This window comes from Rhinopithecus roxellana, chromosome 10, assembly GCF_007565055.1.
Source record: "Rhinopithecus roxellana isolate Shanxi Qingling chromosome 10, ASM756505v1, whole genome shotgun sequence".
NCBI lineage: Eukaryota > Metazoa > Chordata > Mammalia > Primates > Cercopithecidae > Rhinopithecus > Rhinopithecus roxellana.
Window position 1 is genome coordinate 111,648,751 of NC_044558.1, and position 23,695 is coordinate 111,672,445.

Below are 23,695 nucleotides of genomic sequence, written 5' to 3' on the forward strand. Positions count from 1 at the left end.
AGGAGGTATTCATTGTAGATGTACAGAAGTCAATGGAAACCTAAGTTTGCACAAGAAATAAACCAGATTATCATTCCACCCAACTGTATATTCCCACAGATGCTTAATAAAAGCTATCTGATGATATAATGAATTATCGATTCTTGAGGAAGGATATACAGTTGATGATTAATTTTCAAAAACCATCATCCAACAAACTAATTTGTTGATTTAAAATTTTTCATATTACCCTTTTGACAATCAGTTGAAATTTAAAAACTAAGAGTATTTAAAAATATAAATGAAAATAGCATTAGCTATAGACTTATATTCAACTTCAGACATTAAAATAAATACAAGTGTGTATTAAGAGTAAAATTATGTCAACAATGTATAAATAAAAACTACCAATGTAATTAATATTTCTTTTAACGTATCCCATCCATTGCTTTCCCTCCAAACGACAAAGGTGGCAAAAGAGGAAACAGGAGGACCTGTTTCAGAAACTGAACATATTGATTTAATTGGCTAAGAAGTCCAAATGCTAATACTCCTAATAATTAGCCATTCCTTTTGTGTTTTGGTGACATATATCCTCATACAATGTATATCAAATGGAATTTTTTGATTCACACCTGACATTTCAAAGTTTCCATTTTTGAATTCTCCTAGTCTTAAGTAAGTAGAACATTGTCTCCTTCGTTTGCTAGGCATAACATTTTCCCCAACATCTAGGGCTCCATGATGCAAAATATCATTTTGTCGATCTTCTGTTCCAGTATTTACTTTAATTTTTTTAATTATAATTGGATTTTCAAATACAATCACAAAAACATCTCCTGTTGAAGGTGGTTTCCCCCAAAAGTACTCATCAACACTACTGTAAGCCTTGCTTGCTTCATAATTTTCAAACACATTCATGTTGGTGTACAGACTTGCAGGGGGGTTATCAGGAATGTCAAATGACTCCTCTTCAAAATCATCATCCTTTAGCTTATTCTCTGTCCCTTTGTATGATGAATAATAGCCCATGTGCTGAAAGAGAGATGGTTTAAAACGGATCACATTTTTCTGAGCCAACAGACCCCGGAAATGAGTCAATAGCCAATCACAAGGCATTTCTTGATAAAACATTAATAAAAAATGTGCCAAACGTGGGAGATCATGAGAATGATAGAGTTTACCAATGTAGCCAAGCTTAGAGAATTCAAGAGTTACCCAGTAAGTTCCTTCTAGGGATGCAATGACTTTCTTGATGGCAGTTAAGAAATTTTTTGAACATCGAACATCATCTTCAAGCATTACATAATAGTCAGAAGTATTGGCACAAAAATTAAGCAGAAAAGCATAATCTACATTTTGCTTTGAACGAAATTTGACTCTATCTTCTGGATCATTGTAATTTCTTTTAAGGCCATCCAGGATTGGGTAATACTCCTCTGGGGCATGTATAACCATTAATCTTCCTGCAATAATATGGTGCGCAAATTTCTGTGTAATATCCTGGACCATGGCATCACGCCAGGAAGAATTAAAGTCTGCTAGGTGGACCACCACTGAAATTTCCTTCAGTTCTTCATAACTGGACTGCTCAAAAATTGACTTAATTGTCTCAAGTAAATAGTTTCCTTTTTTTCGCTTTACTGAAGAAAGTCCAATTGTAAGATACCCTGCAAAAAAGAATTCAGAAAGAATACAAATGTGAACTAGAAATACAGAAAAAGAAAAAGAGAGAAGATATTTATTCCTTAGACTTTCTACTTATTATATATTGAGTAAATATAGTAAATGACTATGCACAGAACATTTTATGATTAAAGTAATAAGCTAAATATATAAAGGCTATAAGTGCTTGGTACATAATTTATATTTTCTATGAAAAATATATAGCATCTTAAGCATAATAACGTATGAGTCCTATTACTGTGAACATTTATTGATGGAATTGTAAAAAGAAATGGTTTTAAGTGTTCTGCAGCTTAATACCCTCATATACGCCCATTAGAGAAGGTAGACAGGTATTTAGATAGCATGCAAGTTCCTTTTAAAAATAAAGTAAATAAAATGTTTTTTTCTCTTTTGCAAAAAGAGAAGAGTATTCACAGTTAAGGCTGATAAACTAGTTTCAAATGATACAAAATAAAAATAAGGGTAAGTCTTTCAATCATCTTTAAATTTTTTATAGAACACATCACATATTTTCAGTTTTCTTTTTTCTTTTTTGCTCTCATTATTTTGTACTAGACTTCATAATTGGACTTCACAATTTTATCTTGAAATGTACTTAGTATATTAATTAGAAAGCAAACAATATTATAAGACACATTCAAAAAACTTTAATGCTACATTGTTCCAAGACACAAGCATCACTTAAAAAACTTTTTGAAACACATTTTATAGTAATTTTGCCTGAATAAATTTTATTCAGATATTTAAAATCTAAAATTAGGAATTAGATATGTTTAGAGAATAAAATAAAACCCTGAGAAAAGACAGCTTGCCTCTGAGAAGGGTTAGAGGTCTTTCTATTGAAATATTTTTTAAAGCTCATTCTCATATGAATCAGAATTGAAAAACATTTCTAAGCCACTATTTAGAAAATGGGGAAATCTATATACAACAAGATCATTGTTTTAATACAGGCACCTGTATAATGTGGTTTGTATGATACTGAAAAAAGTCCCATTCAAAAAAAGAATTCTTACTAGTTCATCAGAGAGGTTGTGATTTACACATTTCGTTTAAATACTTTAGCTTACAACTCAGACTTCTATTGAAACACAATATGTTATCCAGTACCATTAAACTTGAAGCCACCAAACTTCATTAATAATTATAGTCAATGCTTATGAATTACTGTCTACATAAGAGGCAGGAGTTTGGGCATTTTATCTGTAATATGCATCTTAAATGTTTAAAATGGTCTTTTGGGATAGGTTTGCTATTACCATCATTCTGCTTTACAGATGAGGACACTAGGTCATGGTGAGATGATGTCACTCATTCAAAGTGGTACACTTAGTAGGTGATGTTGTGTCAGGATTCAAACTGTCCCACTCTTTTATCCTCTGTGTTACATTGCCTCTGGTAGAAAGCAGTTGGCATGCATGCCAATAAACATTGGTAAATTTAGCATGGGAAAGGGGAATCAGTAATGTTCAAGCTAAGCTGGTGTAACAGATGAAAAATGAATGGCAGTCTTAGACAATTAGAAAGAAGCCTAAGAACAGTAGACATTTCAAATGGTAGAATGAAAGGAAATGAGATCTAAAGAAATCTAAATTAATTTAACAATTTCCTCAACCTAGTGATAACAAATACGCTCACATAAACAAGTCTTAAAAGAGAGGCCAATTTTTGTGGTCTCCACATAATTTATTAAGATCATGACAGCACTGTATTTTATTCTAAGAGTCATGGTTTTTGTTTCTGTTTTTCTGAAATGGAGTCTTGCTCTGTTGCCCAGGCTGGAATGCAGTTCCACCTCCCAGGTTCAGGCGATTCTGGTGTTTCGGCCTCCTCAGCCTCCCGAGTAGCTGGAATTACAGATGTACATGACCATGCCCAGCTAATGTTTGTATTTTTAGTAGAGAAGGGGTTTCACCATGTTGGCCAGGCTGGTCTTGAACTCCTGGCCTCAAGTGATTCACTTTCCTTGGCCTCCCAAAGTGCTGGGATTACAGGCATGAGCCACCAAACCCAGCCTAAGATTTATATTTTACGCATTGAAACATTTAAAAATCAGGCTGCATACTGCAATCAATAGCATTATAATTAAAATTGGTAATGCTTATACTTTCTTAGTGGTACGCTGATTAGATAATGGTACTTTTTGTAAGCTATGGTGTCTTAGAAATGCAGTATGTCATTTCTTGGCTCCAAATATATATATATATATATTTTTTTTACCTGATTGTAGTGTGTTCAATAGTTTCCTCCAAAAATTCATGTCTACCTGGAATCTCAGAATATAAATTTATTAGTAAATTTGATCTTTGCAGATATTAGTTAAGGATCTTGAGATGCAATAATTCTGGATTTAGATGTGGACCCTAAATTCAGTAACTTGTGTCTTTATAAAAAGAGGAAAAGACACAGAAAGACAAAGAGAAGGCCACTGATGATGGAGGCAGGAATTGGAGTGATGCTGCAAAGCCAAAGAGTACCAGAAGCGCAGCCACCAGAAGCTGAAAGAGGTGAGGATTCTCCCTTAGAACTTCTGGAGGGAGGAAGTGGGGCCCTGCCAGAACCTTGATTTCAACCTCTGACTTCCAGAACCATGAGAGAATAAATTGGTCTTTTTTTAAAGCCAGTCACTTTGTGGTAATTCGTTATGGCAGACCTAGGAAACTAAAACACTGAGTTTCATTAATTAAAAAGTTGCGGTAAGTCATAAAACCAAACTGTTAGAGGTTAGAAAACGTAGCAATATGAACATAGGAATTTTTAAAAGTTACCTTCTAAATTTTAAAGTAAATCGATTTCTTTTCTAGTCACTCTATAACATCCTACAAGAAAATCTCAAAAGACTCATGATTAGGCATTTTATTTAATTTTTTTGTTATTAAGGGTACTGGGTCAGTGAGTATAGTAGTTGGCAATTTGTGAAGAAACATTGAAGCTTTCTCCAAATAATTTATTATATGAGTAAAGCCCTTAAGCCTTTTTACTATACATGTGAAACAAATTATCATTATTTTAATGCAAAATATTTTTTGTATTCTTTATTTAAATGTTTAAGGATACTTACGCTTTCTTTGTAAAGGTGTGGCAGCTAGGTAGCGATAGGTGACATTTATGGCTCCTGAGAAATTAGATAAATCCTTGAAAGTATGAACATAGCGTTCTGAATTCAGTTGATGTGTGGATGTTTCCCTTATAAGTTGTTTGTCTCCTTCCTAAATGCCAAGAAAGAGGCAAGAAAAATACATAAATAATAGATGGTCATGGATTAAATAAAGTTTCTTTTTTATACAATAAATGTATGACTACAATATATAGTATGCAGGGTTATATAAATCTCAATTATTGACATCATAAGCTATAGCTCATCATCACTCACCTCATTTTTTACCTGGAGGTTCTGCTCCAGTAGCTCGCTCGCCTATTTTACTGTATATACAATTACACTTGTTTTTCTACAGGACACATTAATAATGGCAATCTATTAAAAAAAGAATTTCTACATGAAAACTCCCACTGCCATTATGCTACTTTTCAAATTGTATTTTTGACAATCATTTAGGGATCTCAAAATTGACGGTAATCTATTTTATAGTTTAAGGCTAGTTCCTACCATATTGCCTGATTTACTCTTCCTCAAGCCCTCTCGGATAAAAAGATCACAGTGTCTCCATGATTATGAAACTATAGGAATGATTAGGAAGATGCGATAGTGGACATAATATTTGCATTTTGGATACTTTATTAAATAAGTCACTTATGTGGCTACTATCTAGCTGTTGAGAAGAGCTAGTTATGGGTGATATGGCAGTAATTTTTTTCATATGTCCTAAGGTAACCTCAAATAGGATACATTTGCACCAAATGAAGGTAATATGTAGAGATCTAGGACTAATATTTCTCATGATAGTTAAGTTTGTGTGTGTGTGTGTGTGAGAGAGAGAGAGAGAGAGAGATTCTATTGGATGTAATGCCCAATCCTTTCATAGTTTAGATCCATTTTATTTATTTGGTATTGGATTTTGCATGGCATTAAATCTTCAGGAAGGTTTATAGTCAAGAAAACATATTCGTATTCAGATTAAAATATGTCCTTTACCCATTAATTGCCCTTCTTTGATATAAGCTAAATGGTAAATTTTGATTATCTAATCATCATTTGATCAAGCCTTTATTGGTCATACACTATTTGGAAAATGACTATTTGTTTGACTCATATGTGATTTACTAGAATTGGTAGAATACGTTTGAGAACAACCTAATTAGAAAGAAATGTTTGTCTCTCTCTCTCTCTTTTTTTTTTAAATGTGCACTCTACTATGTGATTTTATTCATTTATTTTAATTAATTTTTTTTTTTGAGATGGAGTCTGGATCTGTTGCCCAGGCTGGAGTGCAGTGGCATGATCCCGACTCACTGCAACCTCCGCCTCCTGGGTTCAAGCCATTCTCCTGCTTCAGTCTCCCAAGTAGCTGGGATTACAGGCACACACCACCATGCCCAGCTAATTTTAGTATTTTTTAGTAGAGACTACGTTTCGCCATGTTGGCCAGGCTGGTCTCAATCTCCTGACCTCGAGTGATCCACTCACCTCGGCCTCCCAAAGTGCTGGGATTATAGGTGTGAGGCAGTGCACCTGGCCTTATGTGGATTTATTTTATTCAGTATAGAAAGTCAAGCTAGGCATGTGCTAGCTATTAAGACTGTAGAGAAAGTAAATGGATTAAATAACCTTGGTCCTGCTATTTTTTTTTTGTGGTCAAAATGTTAATTAAAGCCTTGTTCTAAAAAATTAGACAAAGCTCAGATATAAGTTTTACAACGAAAACATTCAATACTTTGCATCAATATCAAGTGCCAGTGAAAAAGATGACTAACTCAATCTTTCAAATCTATGGCCAGACGCGACTATTCTTAGAATGAAAACTGGAAGTAGGGACTAGAGGCTTCCAATATGGTCCTTACTAAATCAAGATTCATTCTGAATATCTTTTCTGTATATCCAATTATGTTTATAAATCTAAATTTGGTATTTAATAGTGTATTTCTCTATTTTATACTGCTTCTGATAATTTGGACCAAGAAATACTTTAGTCCTTTGTAAGTTCACAATGTGGAAAAGTGTGACTTTGTGTGGCTTTTACACAATGCCGTGGGTAAAAGCCATAAACATTCAAAGTACTTGAGATTAAACCTTAGATTCTAAATTACTTAGAAATATACTAATTGACTATCCACTGAATTCTGATTATTTTAAGTTCTTTATACATAAATATTTTCATTGGTGTCTATCTGCAAACCTATAAAACATCATTAAAGTTTAAAATAAACAAATTTAGAACTGCCAAAAAGTAACTAGTGACTCAGTTTAGTATCAATTATTTTAATATTAATGTAGTAGTGTACATAATTAATAATGCCTGGAAGAAATTTCTATAAAAAGCACAGTATTTACAGCACTAAATTCATTTTACCATTCTATTCTTAATTGATGTTACATCCTAAAGTAGGTGCAGGATATTGAATATCTCTAAAAACTCTATCCTGAACACATAAAATCTAGAAATTTTGTGTTATAAGATGGAGTGCATTCAGCCTGATTTAAGGACATAACAGAATATAAAAATAAATGGAACTTATATGAAATCACTTTATTAAATTCTCAAGAACAAGCTTTTTTACACTTTTCAGCATAAATAAATAATGCAACTTTCACCTGAGTCAGCCTTGTTGGCTGCTTTCCAGAGGCAACTACCTGAACAGTCAGGGTCTCCCTGGATACCTTCTTTCTGTAGCTACTATGCTGTAGTATATTTCTCAGTAATAAGACAAGGCTTTATGACAATCATTTTCTGGAAGGGAATGCAATTCAATGAACTAGCTACAGACTAAATATATACCCTTGTGGCTACTTTGAAGATGTTCACAGCCAAGAGGCTAAGTTCATTGGGCATGCAGTGTCTCTTCTACTTAGTTTGCCTTGTAACGGTGTTTGTCTCTTACACTAAGCACAGCTTCCTTTTTCACTTAAAGACACATATATCTCTAATACATAAGCAAATATGCTAAACTGCTAATATGCCTAGGGTTTCAGGCCACAAATGGATTTTCTAACAAAAAGAGGAGAATAGAATGTGTTAACTAACTCCGGAGACCTTACTAGTTCTAACTATCCACTTGAGATCTCCAAGTTAGAAGTATTATTTCCCAGTATTTAAAAAGGAAGACAAAAAGAAAGATCTACTAATGTGTGTGTTTAGCAAATTGCATACATTGTGATAATCGGGAAGAAAGAAGAAAAATGAGTTCAGATAATTTTATAAAAAAATGAAATAAACACAGGTAAAAAGATCAAAAGGGAGATGTGTTAAAAAGGAATTGCATTATATTCTTGGAGGAGGCCAGTTTCCCATGGATATTATTCATTTGTAGAAGAATAATTGTAGTGCATTTTAATATTAATCATTGAAAAAGTTTTCAATTTATAGCCTTGAAGCAAAATTCAGCCAAAATGCAATTTGGTTAAAAAACATCAGTCAGTAAATAGTAAATTGTTAAATAATAAAAATACTATCATCAAACATAGAACAAGGGATGAGTGCTGGAATTTAGCAATCACTTTAACTGATTTTTTCCAACTTTTGTAAGTATTTTAAAATAATAACTTTTAAAAGCTAAGAACCAATCTGTTTTCTGCACCTGGACTGATTTGCAAATTTGAGTAGATGTATTCCTAATACAATCAGAGAAATTTCATTGAGAAAGTAGCTTTAGTAGAAGAGCTCCTTCATTAAATCATACTATCTACATTTGATGGCTAGGACCAATGTTTAGATAGCACTGTAAAAATTTGCAAAACAGGAAAATAGCATTTTAGTTTCTAATTGACATATACTCTACTACTTCTTACTCATTTTACAGTGAATTTAAACAGGTTCTATTTCAAAAGACACAAGGGCATTTTGCACATTCAATGGTCCTTTGGGTTTGTTGAAAGTGAAAGATTAAAATTGCACTGGAAACTGCGTTTTAAATTCGACGAGTCATTGAACATAGCAAGCCTCCAACCAATAACATGTGTTTGATTTACAAGACTTTATTTGCTTCTACCAGTAGACACAGAATCAACAAATATATTTTTATTATAAAATTGAATCATTAAACAAAAGAATCTCTAGTTAACTTGTGATCTTTCATTATCTTAAGAAAAAAATACCAAGAACACATGGGCCTTGTTCTGTTGTCCTTATTATATCTCATATAACTAATAGGCTTTAAAAATATTCAAAAAAGCATAACGTTAGTATGTTTCTCCTATTTGCTAAGTTTGCATAATGATGCCTACTCAAATCCTGTTTAATCTTTGGTGATTTCAACCATTGTGCATCGAATGTGTAGAGAAACACAAAGGGTCCATAACATCCGAACCGCTATTTGAAGACAAAAAGCCTAGGCAAAGTCAAAATCTAGGATTCTGGCACAATTTCACCATCAAAGAACAGAGCTAAAGGATGTAAGATGTTTTACAGAGGACTTCTTAGGAATATCTGTACCAACTAAAATCATATGGTTGGATCATAGGATATAGCATAGTATCTGGCAAACAATAGTTAATAAATCATCTAAAACTTTTTTTTTTTTTTTTTTTTTTGGGGAAATACTCTGTCTCTTTTAAGACACTAATTTAAACTCTCAGCATTTTTGCATGTGAAAATCACTTTCTAGTTCCTGCTAGTTGTAAAGGTTTTGATTTCTGAAATATGTAAACTGTAATCAGGCTTTGATTTTCTGAAATCTATAAATATTAATAATAACATACAAATTAGGACAGATATTTTAGGCTCCATTAAGATAGAAAAAGTGAATAGCAATAATGACTATATTAATCTCATCACATATGAAATGATGTGACAATAACAATAAGAAAAAAGTCAAAACTAGCACATTAATTTTTCATAATTAGTCATATTAAGCCCTTTTGCATATTATCATATTTTCCCTAAAAGAATCCTATTCATATGTAATCACCTACCAATATTTGGCATCTCATTTAAACTACTGAATAATTTACACATCAATATCTTTATCTCTTGAGATCTTTTCAGTGGGTATAAATATAAAACAGAGTGGCCATCTAGGTCTATTCAAAATCCAAATAAGACGTTATACATTGTAATAAAATATTACTTATACAAATAGCACAATTAAAAAGCATTGTTAATTAGACAACGGAATTTTGAAAATTTCAGTGATAATATAAAAAAGTACAGGAAGCAAGGAGTAATACTTTCTAAGCAGATTTTGTTCATTCTATACATTTCACATGGAAAACCCAAAATCTTAATGGTTCCACATAATATTAATTCTGCATAGTGATGATAGCTAACTTATTTGTAATTATGTGTACACATTTGGAGCACAAAATAAACATCATTAAAATATTGGAAAATAATTCAAAACAAGTGTAATGTTGATGTATGGTTAATACAAAAAATAGACAATATACATGTTTTAATTTTGTTCAAACTAAGTCTTCTCCAATAGCTTGAGACTGAAGTTAGGTTACAGTGGGACTATTTCTTGTTTGACTTATGCCTTATTTTGAAGAAAAGACAATTAACCTCCAAAACTTACCAGAACATAGCTATCTTCAATGTACAAGTTCATAAAAAGGAGAAAAATGACAAGAACTCCCAAGAATGACACTGTAGAACGTTTTCGCAGGCATCTCATTTTATCAAGTATTTCAAAAATATGTTTCATTTGATGAAATTTAAACATTCTCTTCTGTGGAAAAGAGGCACAGAATTACTAGCAGTTGGTTTTGGATGAAAATATTTCTTTATCATATATATAAAAGTCAGGTCCTTGTAAAATCTTATCTTTCAAATGTTTGAATTAAAATTCTGTTCCCAATTTCAAACATAAGGTTGGCACAGATCATTAATTAACATGTAAACATAAGATCAATGCAGTGGTTTATATTAATGTGAGTAAATAAAAATAAAAAGCAAGCCTCATAGTTACCGATGAAAAAAAGATGAACTTTGGTCATAATAATGTAAAAAAACAGGCCTCTGATGAGAAACAGTACAAAAGCCCAATAGAGAAACAGTCAAGTCCACTGTCATCAGTGAGGTATAACTTCAAGGTAACATTTACCTCTCATATTGTAGCATAATGAAAATAAAAGAAAAAAGCAGAATTATGGGCCTAATATTAATGTCAGAGTAGATGTCAACTGAAAATATTTAACTGGGAATCTGAGTGGAGTAAAGAAAAGTGACAAAGAAGTGAAGGCTGTGGAGTAAATCCAAACATATGTTTGAAAGCTTCTGGGTTACAATTGCTTTGCTTATTTTTCCAATGATTCTTGTTAAATCAGGGTGAATCCTATAGTATTATATTAACATTTCCTTGATATCTACTAATTAGTAGTTTAGCTGTTTGAAATAATTCATGTACTACACAAAGGCAAAACGAGAGTCAGAATGATTTGTGAAAACCTAATTTACAAAATTTTACTCTTTTCTATTTTGTGTTATTTTCCAACCAAAGATTCCTTCACATTATTCACTGTTTTATAAAAAAAGTATAAACATATCTGAAGTGCTCAACGAACTAGAAAAATCACAATTTGTCTAAAATCAACACATTGATAACCTGAAAATAGAGCCACTTAGAGTTGTGTAATGAATCTCCTTGGGTTTATCTTTATGATGAAGTATTTATGCGTAAGGAAGACTTTAGAAAGTGAAAAATGTCTGTCCCCTATAATCTTAGAACTATTCCTAGAACATAGCTGGCAAATCTTCTCTTCAATGAATTAATGCAAGGGAGAATTCATGGGTCCTTATAAATTATAGTAAAAATATTAAAAATTAGAAGAAAGTCTTAATATATGTGAAGAACAAAATAATTCTAAAAAATAAAGAATTATGAAAATGTTATACCTATTACTGTCCATTTTCTTTGATCATATTTTTCTTAAGGGTTATTTTACTTATTAATTTGTAGAAATTGTAAATATGTGTATAAATACACAAACATAGATGCACATAAATGTATATCCTGAGGATTTGGGTGATATATAACATTTCAACTAGTATGAGAACTGGTAAATAATGCTTTGGAGGCAATACTGTAGTTCTGTTATGGGATCTTCGGAGTGTTACTTTTCTGATCAGAAACCTCTGTGGCTGGTGGCATCTTGCCAAAGTCCTCATCCTGCATGCAGGAAGAATGAGGTATCCAGACAAGTGGAGGGTGAGCAAGATGAAGAGGAGATTTATTGAGAGTTAGAACCACTCAGGCAGTGGGTAGGTCCTCTCTGTAGACAGGTTGACCTGTCAAGTGTTCAGCACTTAGTAGAGAGGGTAGTTCCTCTCTGTTTCTGGTTGATCCATCCTCTTCTCAGCAGACAAGGTAGCCCTTCTCTGCAGGTGACTACCCCATCATCTCTCCATCCTCTCTGCTCTGGCTGAACCTGGGGCTTTTATGGGCCTCAGACGGGAGGAAGCACATGTCAACTGATCCATGGACAACCATGGGCAGGTTCAGAAAAGGCACCACAAGTTCTCAGTCTGGTCTGCAGGACTGGCAGTCTGGCCCCCAGGCTTCAGGCCTTTACTGGCCTGAAGTTTGGGCTTCACTGGGGACCCACCTTCCTTCCCCCAGAAGTCTGTCTGCCTCCCACTACTGTCCATAGCCTCCAGGCTGCTCACACCAATGGGCACCTGCAGGTCAGTGACAAGACACCCTCAGCACCCTCCTTGACTATCCTTCCCACACTCGTGGGTGCCCAAAGCCTGGACAGTGCTGAGATGACAAGCGGCTGGCATGTCAGCACTGCCCAGAGCTGACATTACAGGCGTGAGTCTGAGATGTTGCACCTTGGTGGAACTCAGTTTCTAGGCATGGTGGCTCATGTCTCAAATCCCAGCTTTTAGGGGGGCAGAGGTAAGAAGATAGCTTGAGCCCAGGAGTATGAGACCTGCTTGGGCAATATAGTGAGACCTCATTCTCCACAAAAAGGAAAAAGTTTACTTCACAGTTTCCAGATGAGATTTCATCAGAGCAGGTCCTGGAAGTTTCCACCATCCTGATGACAATATGGCAGGGGTGGTGACCAGCAAGACATCTTCAGAAGTGGCCCTACCTTTTCAAAGGGCAGACAAAGGCACCACCAGCCACATACGTTTCTGGCCAGAAAAGCAACACCCCAAAGATCCTGTAACATTTTGGGGTCTCATCCAGGGTCTGCAGAAAGGTAAGTAAAAGTGAATCTGCTTTTACTGTCCTTTTTTTGGAGTCTGTAAATTCCACAACAGTCAAAATGAAAGAAAAATACTGGACCTTTGTCAGTCAGTTAAAAGTGACTAGGACAGCTACCAGGACTCAAGACATGGAGAACAGACTTTCTGGGGAGGACATTGTCAATCCTCCATCACCCTCAGGTGTTGAGAATGTTGGCTTTGTTTCAACCAAGTTTCTTTTCATGAATATCTAGCTGTCACATAGGACTGAAAGAAAATCTTGGTGCAACTGAGGGTATCTGGCCAAGGCTACACCTTGTGTTATCCAAAGGCCCCTGGACTAACTCCAGTCCCCGACTGCCCATTAGGGTGTTGGCACTTGGACCTCAGTTTTTCCTATCATTATTTCTTTCTTTCTTTTGTGGTTGTCAAGGTTCCCATCTCTTCTTTATATTCAATGTTAAATGTTAAAGATGTTGTTGCAAACCAGAGATATTACTGGGTGGAATGTGGAATTGGCTTAGTCATCAAAAGTATAAAATGGAAAGTTAAGAACACCACAGACAAAGCAAAGTGTGCATTGGCATCTGCACATAAATTTGTGGCAAACATGTTTTTGTCATTTCCTTTGTTGCCAACTTAGTGTCAAGCACCTTGAAGTACCAAACAGAAACATGACCTCAGGAAGAAATCTGTTCTGTGAATGTGAGGCCAAAATGGTCCAAGGTCCCATATGTGCAGGCCTTCTTTGCCTTGCAGGGCAATTCGGACCTTTGTCAAGATTTTAGGATTAATTAAGCCCTCCTAGTGGCCATCTCAGGAGAGGCTGCAAGAGAAAGTCCCAGGGATATAGTGAAGCAAACCCCAGAGGTGCCTCCAGCAGGGGAATCAACCTCCTTTGCTCTTGCTCTTTCCTATGCGAGTTCTCTCTTAAGCTTGTCCCAGCCTAAAAATCTTCGTTTTAGGCAGGTCACAGTCTCAACCGCTCCAATAACAGATGCCTGGTGAATATGGCACCATTAAGGTCCAGGTTCCCTTTTCAAATTAAAGGGGGTCTTGGCAAGTTTCCAGATGGTCTTGACAGGTATATAGAGGCGTTCTAGAACTTAACCTAAGTGTTTGAGCTCTCCTGGAAGGATTCATATTACTTTTGAGTCAAACCCTAACCACCACTGAGAAGTAGGGAATCATGCAAGTGGCAGAGAATTTTGGAAATGAACTTTATATCTTATATAGGGCCACAGATAGGGAGGAGTTGGAAGAACGGCAGTACCATTGGTGGATCAGTTGGAAGAATGACAGTATCATTGGAGGACCAGATGGAAGAATGGCAGTACCACTGGAGGACCCAAAATGAGCCCACAATGATACAATGAGAGAAAGGAGGAGGAAACACTTTTAGGTTTGCACACTGGAAGGCTTACAAGGGACAGGGTCCAGCCTCTCAATAGAACTGAGCCATCCATGGTAGACCAGGGATTTGATGGGAGTCACACATTTGATGGGAGTTCATCAGGGGGCTGGAGGGGCCTTGGTGAAATGTGATTCTCCATCTCCTGATTTGGTTAAGGGACAGCTGGTCCTAGGGGATGAGTTAATCGCACAGGTGGCCCCTGATGTCAGGAGGGGGCTGCAGAAATGGGTTGTGGGACCAGATGGTACTTTGGAGGGCCTCCTGGGAGTGGCCACTTCAGTATTTCACAGTGGGAACCATGAGGAAATCCAGAAAAGAGAGGGGAGATACAGTAAAAAGGCAGAGGCTTCCAGTAACCACTTTGTGGACTCGCGGACCCCAGAGTCCCCAAGATGCATTTGTTGATTAGTGCAAATGTGGTAGGAGGGACTGTCTAGACAGCAGGAGGAGGCCAGGTAGTGGGGGCAGGCATCACTGAGCCTATGTAGATGGTGGCATGGGGTCCTTTCTGGGTCCCCAAAGGTGCAGATTGCAGAGAAGTCTGGATTCTGCACCTGGGAGGGCAGCTGCAGTGGCTCCTAGGGAAGGCGAGGCTCCTGCCCAAGCAGTGGCATGGGAGGTCTGGGCCAGACTCCCTGCTGCAGCTGGCATCTTGGCAGCAGTCGCTCTTGATGGGCCACTGCTACCATTAGTTCTGTCAGCAATAATGTGAAATAGAACAAAACAACAACAAAACCTCAGGATATAATTCCCAAGAGTTGACAAAGAAATACAGAAGTCCTTAGAGAATAATGATGGTCTTCTAAATTCTAACATCCAAATCCTGCAAATTGATCCTCCCAAATCCATTCACAATACAGTATAGAAATTCACTTTCCATGGTATATATCCCCAGAGTAACTATGATACAGACAATTAGCACAAACTTTAACTTTCATTTAATTGAGAACATTTACACCCAGGGTCATCAGAATAGGCGGAGAAGCCCAAACCAGAGCAAACAAAAGATCAAAAGACAGAACAAAATAAATGTCATTTATTAAGCAAACTATGCTAGACTGCAGGCCATTAAAAGTTAAAGAAGCTAATAAAGTCATTCACACTCCTCCCCCACCTCAAACATAATTATTTTCTACACCTTGGTTCAGGAAAGGTTTTTTAAAAAGTTCCCTCCCATCCCCCCAAAAAAACACTCAGACACCCAAAATCAGACTGACAAAATTACTATGAAAAGGAAAACAAAATAGCTGATTTCAAGTAGGGAGAATGGACTCTGGGATTAAGCCATCTTTTTGTTGTGACATGATGCAAGAAAGCTCTCACGATTAGTGGAGACATATCTAAACGACACAGAAAATGGTTTGAAAAGGCTTCCATTAAGAAATTTTGGGAAAACTGAAGATAAAAAATAATGGGTTATGATTGATAGCAAAATATTGAATAAATATAAATTAATGATGAAATGGTAATTATAAATGGAAAAGAAAGAAAATGTAAGAAACCTCATTTGCTACTACTGAAGGTGAAAACTTTACCATCTTCAGTCACTAGAAATTGGTAATGGAAAGTATTAACATTTTTACCCAGCATTTCTAGAAGAAACTATGTTTTATCCTCAGTTGATGATTTTTTTTCTAATATTGGACAACAGACGGCACAGGGCAATATCCCCAAGTAAAGAAATGAAATAGGTAAGCCCTGTGATTTTTCCTGCTTGCTGTCAAGAGGCAGTTTCCAAAAGGCAGTACAGGGAGAGTGAATCCAAACAGAACCTAGAGAGCCTGCTGATTAGGAGACAGAAATAATAATCTGGGGGAGATAAAGGTACCTAGAATTTGAGGGGCAGAATATTTAAGAGAACAAGTGACAGAAGAGTGACTCAGAATTCTGCAGAGAGCCTCTTCGAATCTTTGAGTTGATACTGATATGTCATGTGTGTCATGAAACTCCATAAGACTAGAGAAAGAACCATAAAAAAGTAGTAGGCCAAACAGTTCCTGAAGCTTATACAGTGTTGGAGAAAGTTTGTGTGTCCATAAGCCAAGTTTGTGTGTCCATCAGCCAGCAGGATAGACCTGGACATTAAAAAAAATACTCCGAGGCCAGCTGCGGTGCCTCACGCCTGTAACCTCAAAACTTTGGAAGGCTGAGGCAGGAGGAAAGCTTGAGCGCAGGACATTGAAACCACCCTGGGCAACATACTGTGACCCAGTCTTTACAAAATATAAGAAAACTAGCCAGATCCAGTGGTGCACACTTGTAGTCCCAACTACTTGGGAGACTGAGGCAGGAGCATTGCTTGAGTCTGGGAGGTCAAGCCTGCATGCAGTGAGCTGTAATTGTGTCACTGCACTCCAGTCTAGGAAACAGAGTAATACCCTGTCTCAAAACAAACAACAACAAAAAGAATACTCAGAAGCAAATTACCTTAGTATTTGGGCCAATACTCTCTAAGCCTGTCCTAAAGAAAGCTTAACAATAAGCATCAATAGCATCAAAAGATTTTGCATAACTTAACTCCATACTAGTATAAAGTACAGCACTTTTTAAGCACATAGGACAATGTCTAGAACTTAAGAACATAAAAATCACAATATCCAGGATCCAGCAAAAATTACCATTTAAATCAAGGACAATATAGTCTATAACTAGGCTGAAACTAATCAGAGAGAAAAAAAATCAAGAAATAATTGAGATGATAGAATTAAAAGAAAAAGGATCCTAAAAAACTATCATAAATATGTCCCATAGGTGCAAAGTAGAAGAACAATGATAATTTTAAGGACAGAAATTAAATATTTCAATAAAAACAAAAACGGAATTTCTAGAGATGAAAATACGTGCAAAATGCAAATACACTGGCTAGTAGATAAGGAATAGCAGGAGAAAAGATGAGCCACCAAAGATACAACAGTAGAAATAATACAAATTAAGCACAGAGAGAGGGACAAACTTCCAGCCAAACTGCTGTCTAAATTATGACTCACAGGAAAAGTGAGATCATAAACGTTTTAAGGCATTAAATTTCAGAGTGTTTTCTTTGGCAACATTAGATAACTGATACAGCTATCTACAGGAAACTCATTTTAATGATAAAGACAAAAATGAGTTAATAATAAAGGGAAGGATAGGGATAAATATTAATCAAAGGAAAGCTGGACCAGATATATTAATATCATACAAAGTAAACATTTAGTAATTGATGAAAGTATTAATTTTTTGAAGGAAGCATAAATGTACATGCACTACATAAGAGTTTCAAAATACCTGAAGCAACATTGACATAAGGCAAAGGAGAAAAAAGGGAATAAATAAAGGAGGAAGGAAAGAAAGAGAATAAATAAATTCATTCATTTTCAATAAATGAATATTGAAGTCCTCTATTTCAATATTCATCCCTCAGTGATTGACTGAACATGCAAATACAAACCAGTAAATATCAAAGATATTTAAAACACTATCAAATAAATTAATCTACTTGGGATTTATGAAACACTCCACCAAACAATAGCAGTCTATAAATCTGTTTTCATACTGCTGATAAAGATATACAGAAGACAGGGCAATTTACAAAAGAAAGAGGTTTAATGGACTTACAGTTCCACATGGCTGGGGAGACCTCACAATCATGGTGGAAGGCAAGAAGGAGCAAGTCACATATTACATGGATGGCAAAGAGAGATTTTGCAGGGGAACTCCTCTTTATAAAACCATCAGATATTGTGAGACTTATTCACTATTATGAGAATAGCACAAGAAAGACCTGCCCCCGTGATTCAATTACCTTCCCCTTGGCCCTTCCCTTGATATGCGGGAATTGTGGGAGTTACAATTCAAGATGAGATTTGGGTGGGGAACCAGTCAAACCATATCATTCTACCTCCCAAATCTCATGTCCTCACATTCCAAAAAAGCTTGCCTTCCCAACAGTCCCTCAAAGTATAAATTCATTTCAGCATTACCTCAAAAGTCCACAAAAGTCTCATCTGAGACAAGGCAAGTACTTTCAGCCTATGAGACTGTAAAATCAAAGCAAGTTAATTACTGCCTAGATACAATGGAGGTACAGGCATTGGGTAAATACAGCCATTCCAAATGGAAGAAACTGGTCAAAACAAAGGGGGTACAGGCCCCATGCATGTCCAAAATCCAGCAAGACAGTCAAATTTAAGGCTCTGAAATTATCTCCATTGACTCAAGGTCTCACATCCAGGTCATGTTGATGCAAAAGGTTGGTTCTCATGGTCTTGGGTGGTCTTGGGTAGCTCTGCCCCAATGGCTTTGCAAGGTACAGCCTCCCTCCTGGCTGCCATCATGGGTTGGCATAAAGTGTCTGTGGCTTTTCCAGGTGCACAGTGCAAGCTGTCAGTGGATCTACCATTCTGGGGTCTGGAGGATCGTGGCCCTCTTCTCACAGCACCACTACATGGTGCCCCAGTAAGGACTCAGTGTGTGGGCTCTGACCCCACATTTCACTTCTGCACTGCCCTAGTGGAGGTTCTCTATGAGGGCCCCACCCCTGCAGCAAACTTCTGCCTGGACATCCAGGCGTTCCATACATCCTCTGAAATCTGTGCAGAGGTTCCCAAACCCCGATTCTTCACTACTGTGCACTCTCAGGCTCAATACCACATGGAAGCTGCCAAGGCTTAGGGCTTACACCCTCTGAAGCCATGGCCCAAACTCTATGTTTGTCCCTTTCAGCCATGACTGGAGCAATAGGGATTCAGGGCACCTAGTTCCTACACTGCACACAGCACTGGGAATCTGGGTTTCACCTGTGAAACCATTTTTTTCCTCCTGGGCCTCCAGGCCTATGATGGAAGGGGCTACCATGAAGACCTCTGACTTGACCTGGAGACATTTTCCCCATTGTCTTGGGGATTAAATTTGGCTCCTCATTACTTATGCAAATTTCTGCAGCCAGCTTGAATTTCCCTCCAGAAAATGGTATTTTCTTTCCTATCGCATTGTCAGGCTGCAAATTTTCTGAACTTTTATGCTTTGCTTCCCTTATAAAACTGAATGCCTTTAACAGCACACAAGTCACCTCTTGAATCCTTTGCTGCTTAGAAATTTCTTCTACTAGATACACTAAATCATCTCTCTCAAGTTCAAAGTTCCATAAATCTCTAGGGCAGGGACAAAATGCTGTTGGTCTCTTTCCTAAAACATAACAAGAGTCACTTTTGCTCCAGTTCCCAACAAGTTTTTTTCAAATGCACATAGAAAATTTATACACACACATATACACATGCACACACAATGGAATACTATTTAGCCATAAAATAGAAGGAAATCTTGTCATTTGCAGCAACACGGATGAACCTAGAGTGCATTATGTTAAGTGAAATAAGCCAGGCACATGAAAACAAAGACTGCATGATCTAACTTATTTGTGAAATCTAAAAAAGTTGAACTCATAAAAGCAGAGAGTAGAATAGTGATTACCAGAGGCTGGAAGGGGAGATAGAAGCTGGTTTGGTAAGAGGCACAGTTAGAATTAGACAGTAAGTATAAGTTATTGCAGTCTATTACACATTAGGGTGTCTACAGCTAATAACAACGCAGTGTATATATCAAGATATCCTGAAGAGAAGATTTAGAATGTTATCACCAAAAAAACTGTTTAAGGTGACAGATATGCTAATTACCTTAATATGACCATTGTACAATGTATACACAATCATTGAAATATCACACTGTACCACAGAAATATGTAAAATTGTGTCAATTATAAATACAAATAATTGTAAAAGAAACTAGAAAAAAAAGGCCAAATTATCCCTAAAGTAAGCTACAAGAGAGCAAATTAGGCAAAAAGTAAACAGACAAAAATGACAAAAGTAAAAGTAAAAATCAATGAATAACAAAAAAATAGAAACAAATGCTGGTCCTTCAAAAAGATCAATAAAATATATATTCCTCTAGCCATATTGATCAAGAAAAAAGAAAAGACATTATTAATATCATGAATGAGACCCATGTCATATCACTAAAGATTCTACAGGATAATTGTATATTTTGAAAAAATATGCTAATAAGTTTATCCATTAAATGAAATGGATAAATTCCTTGCAACACAGAATAATTATTTATGTATTAATAAAATTGAATAAGCAGTTAAAACATCCCTCTCAAAACACTCCATGTCTGTATGGCTTCACTAGTGAATTCTACCAAATATTTTAAGGAAAAAGTACACCTATTCTACACAAGCTACTCCAGAAAATAGAAGAGAAGTAAATAATTTATATTGTCTAGATCTAATAAAACATTTTTATTAAATTTTATTTGATAATATTTTAAGAAATTATATGAATAGTAGGAGTAAAAATGAGTATGTTGGAAACAACTTTATTAGAAATATTGTTAAGCATCTAAACATAGCTAAACGAGATTTTCTAATTTTTCCAATTTTAAAAGTATATGCCTACCAAATGTACAATGCCTCATCAACTGCTCCCCAATCATCATGCCAGAACCTGCAACATATCCTTCTTGTAAGCTGTGATTTCTTATTTCTAGTATATTTCTAACAGGCTCATGCATATCACTACTTTGGATTCTTCTTGCATTTGCACCATCAAGACACTATACTGTTGGGAATTTCAATGGCTCATAATTTTGTTGAAGAGAGGACAATTTGCTTATCCTGTCAAATCAGTTTAGCCAGAATCCCCCATCCTCCATATCCGATCCCTCAATATCTGATCAAATTTCTCACCCACCACTATCCCCCAGCTAATACATGATCACCCTGCCCTGCTATCGGTAAAAATCCTTTTAAGTCAGGTGAGCAAAAAATTATCTATCTTCTTAATGATTTTCAATCTACTAACTTGCATTCTTCTCCTTGGCTATAAATTCCAACTTGTCTTTGTTGTATTCAGCATTGAGAACAATCTCTTTCTTCTACTTCAATACCTCATGGCAGTAGACCCTTGAAATCCCTTGAATAAAGTTTAAATTGCCATCTTTAACAAGTGTTATTATTTTTTCTTTAACAGTTTTTGTTGCTGTGACTGTATAGGATCAAATTCATTATTGGATTCCCACTCTTCTGACCCAGAATCCCAAGCACCTACCTTTGAAGCTATTGTCTTCACTTCTGGTTGACTGATGGATGAGCCCTTGGTGATTTAGACTCCTGAGCCAGTGCTCCAAATGATAGTCTGTTGAAGCACAGTGAGGGCAGAGAGAGTCTGAGTATACTATACAGAGGCTGAGTTAGTCCTGTTTCTTTTTGTTAGAAGTTGGTTTAGTCACAGGCTTCTTTGTTAGGAAGGTACTGGCTGGATTGTAAGTCTTACTTCCTGTTTCTGTCGTTGAGTGGGAATTTACTTCTTGAATCCCTGAGCTGAAATATTTTCCTTGGTTATTTGTGAGGCAACTCTGTTCTATTTGATCCTATTTCTACCACGGTAACTTTTTAATCAACAGAAACCCCCTTCTTAAACCCTTACTGATCGTATACTCCACTTCTTTTCTTGTGGTCATGGTTTTGCTAAGGATAATTTGAGACTTCAGGATCTCTTTGGGAAACTGAAGATTTTCCCGAAGTGAGTCTTCTGAGATCTTTTCTTTCCCATTGTTTCTGCTTCCCATTCATCCTTTTACTACCTTCAATCTACCCTTCAACTTTCTTGAATCTTTTGACATGTGCCTCTTCAGACCTCTTACCTCTGCCTACCTGTCCGCCCAGACGTTTTTCCTTCCTGCTTCAACCATCCAATCACCTGAACTTTAGGTCTCCTATTTCCATCATAACTTTCAAGGGACTCTAGGACCCCAAAAGCAATTGTCTGAGGTTGAAAAAGAAAAAAAAAAAAAGGCTGATTGAAAGATAATTTGGTTATTTTATCCAGATGAGGCTTTGAAGACATCCAGATAGGTGCTTGATGTTCTTTCAGTCTCTTGCCTAAAATGTAGTCACAGCCTCCATAACATTGCATATACGGGCAAAAGAAAATCTTAAATGTGTCTTCTCCACAAATATTGGCTAAAAGCTTTAGCCTTCCTATTGAGAAAGTAACCTTAACTTGTTGCATCTGTCAGAAACACAATGGATAAAACTATAAAGTAGAGGACATAAGAGAGTATTACTGTGTTGTCAACCCCTGGCTAAAGTTTTAGAATAAAACCTTTAAGATCTCTTATAATATGTGTATACATTACATTATATATATGCAATATATATTCATAAATATTATACCTATATGTATAGAATATACACATCCCATTCTATGTATATATAGAATATATTTATATCCCATTCTATAAATCTAGAGAATATATATTACATATATGTATATGCAATATACATGAAAATACATATCATAGTATATATGAGATTTCTCTATGGATGGTATTATCAAATTACTTAGTACTTTCTTTTTGTTTTTAGAGACAGATTCTCACTCTGTCACTCAGGTTGCAGTGCAGTGTTGCAATCACAGCTCACTGCAGACTCAGATTCCTGCATTCAAGGGATACTCCTGCCTCAGCATCCCAAGTAGCTGGGACTACAGGCATGTGCAACCATGCCCAGATAATTTTCAATTATTTTTTTAGAGATGGGGTCTCACCATGTTGTCCAGGCAGGTCTAGAACTCCTGGGTTCAAGCAATCCTCCTACCTTTGTTTCCCAAAGTGTCAGGATTACAGGTGTGAGCCACCATACCTGGCCTAAAATTTCTTAAGTTCTGTTCCAATTTTCAGAGATAAATGTGTGCTTATATAAGGCAAATATTTCTAAAACTCTTAGAAACTAATTCAAATGCTTTTCAAATTCACATGAAATGGATGTATATTTGACAATTAATACAAGCTTCATATTGTTTGTTTCGTAAAAACAACTACATTTTCTGGTATATCAGCATTCAGTATAATACGAACATACATTTTTATTCTACTTAGGCTTACTAGTTGAATCAGGTAATATGTCTTCTAGATATTTAGGAATAAAAACAATTATCAGTTCAACTTTAGAATAAGTATACAAGTAAAGGTGCAGTAAAGAAGAGTTGTTTGATGCCCATTACTTCACATTTCTGAAGACAGCCATAAAACCCAAAACTGCATGTTTAACTTTGTTGGTTTTGCTTTTGTGATGCTTGCCTAACATGATGATGTTAACTGTAAAAACAGTTAACAGGGAAGTAAGTTGAGATTGTGGCTAGCTTTGCCTTGTATTACGATATCGTTGCTGAAAACAGTTTCCAAATTATTTTTGTTAACTTGAAGCTTTAAAGTTTTTCTAAGCTGTATTAAGTAATAAATATTCATTAAATATCTAGGTCATTTCTAAGTAATATGAACTACTGAAATACAAATTGTTAAGCATTAGGTTTAATTTTATAGA

At 35.9% G+C, this 23,695-nt stretch overlaps 1 protein-coding gene across 4 annotated transcripts in view; it reads right to left on the reverse strand.

Annotated features, from left to right (window-relative positions):
* Window positions 1–476: 476 nt before the first annotated feature.
* MGAT4C (MGAT4 family member C) overlaps window positions 477–23,695 on the reverse strand; it is a 900,286-nt gene continuing 877,067 nt past the window's right edge. For 2 of the 4 annotated variants that reach the window (XM_030939721.1, XM_030939720.1), the window contains 3 exons: window positions 10,297–10,449; window positions 4,730–4,877; window positions 477–1,649 (listed from right to left, as the gene is read on the reverse strand). In XM_030939721.1, coding sequence (XP_030795581.1) covers window positions 508–1,649; window positions 4,730–4,877; window positions 10,297–10,443 — 1,437 coding nt within the window. In that variant the 5' untranslated portion in view covers window positions 10,444–10,449 and the 3' untranslated portion in view covers window positions 477–507. Of the gene's footprint in view, window positions 1,650–4,729; window positions 4,878–10,296; window positions 10,452–21,419; window positions 22,407–23,695 lie in introns of all 4 variants that reach the window. The other 2 variants (XM_010355529.1, XM_010355527.1) reach the window with 2 other exon arrangements.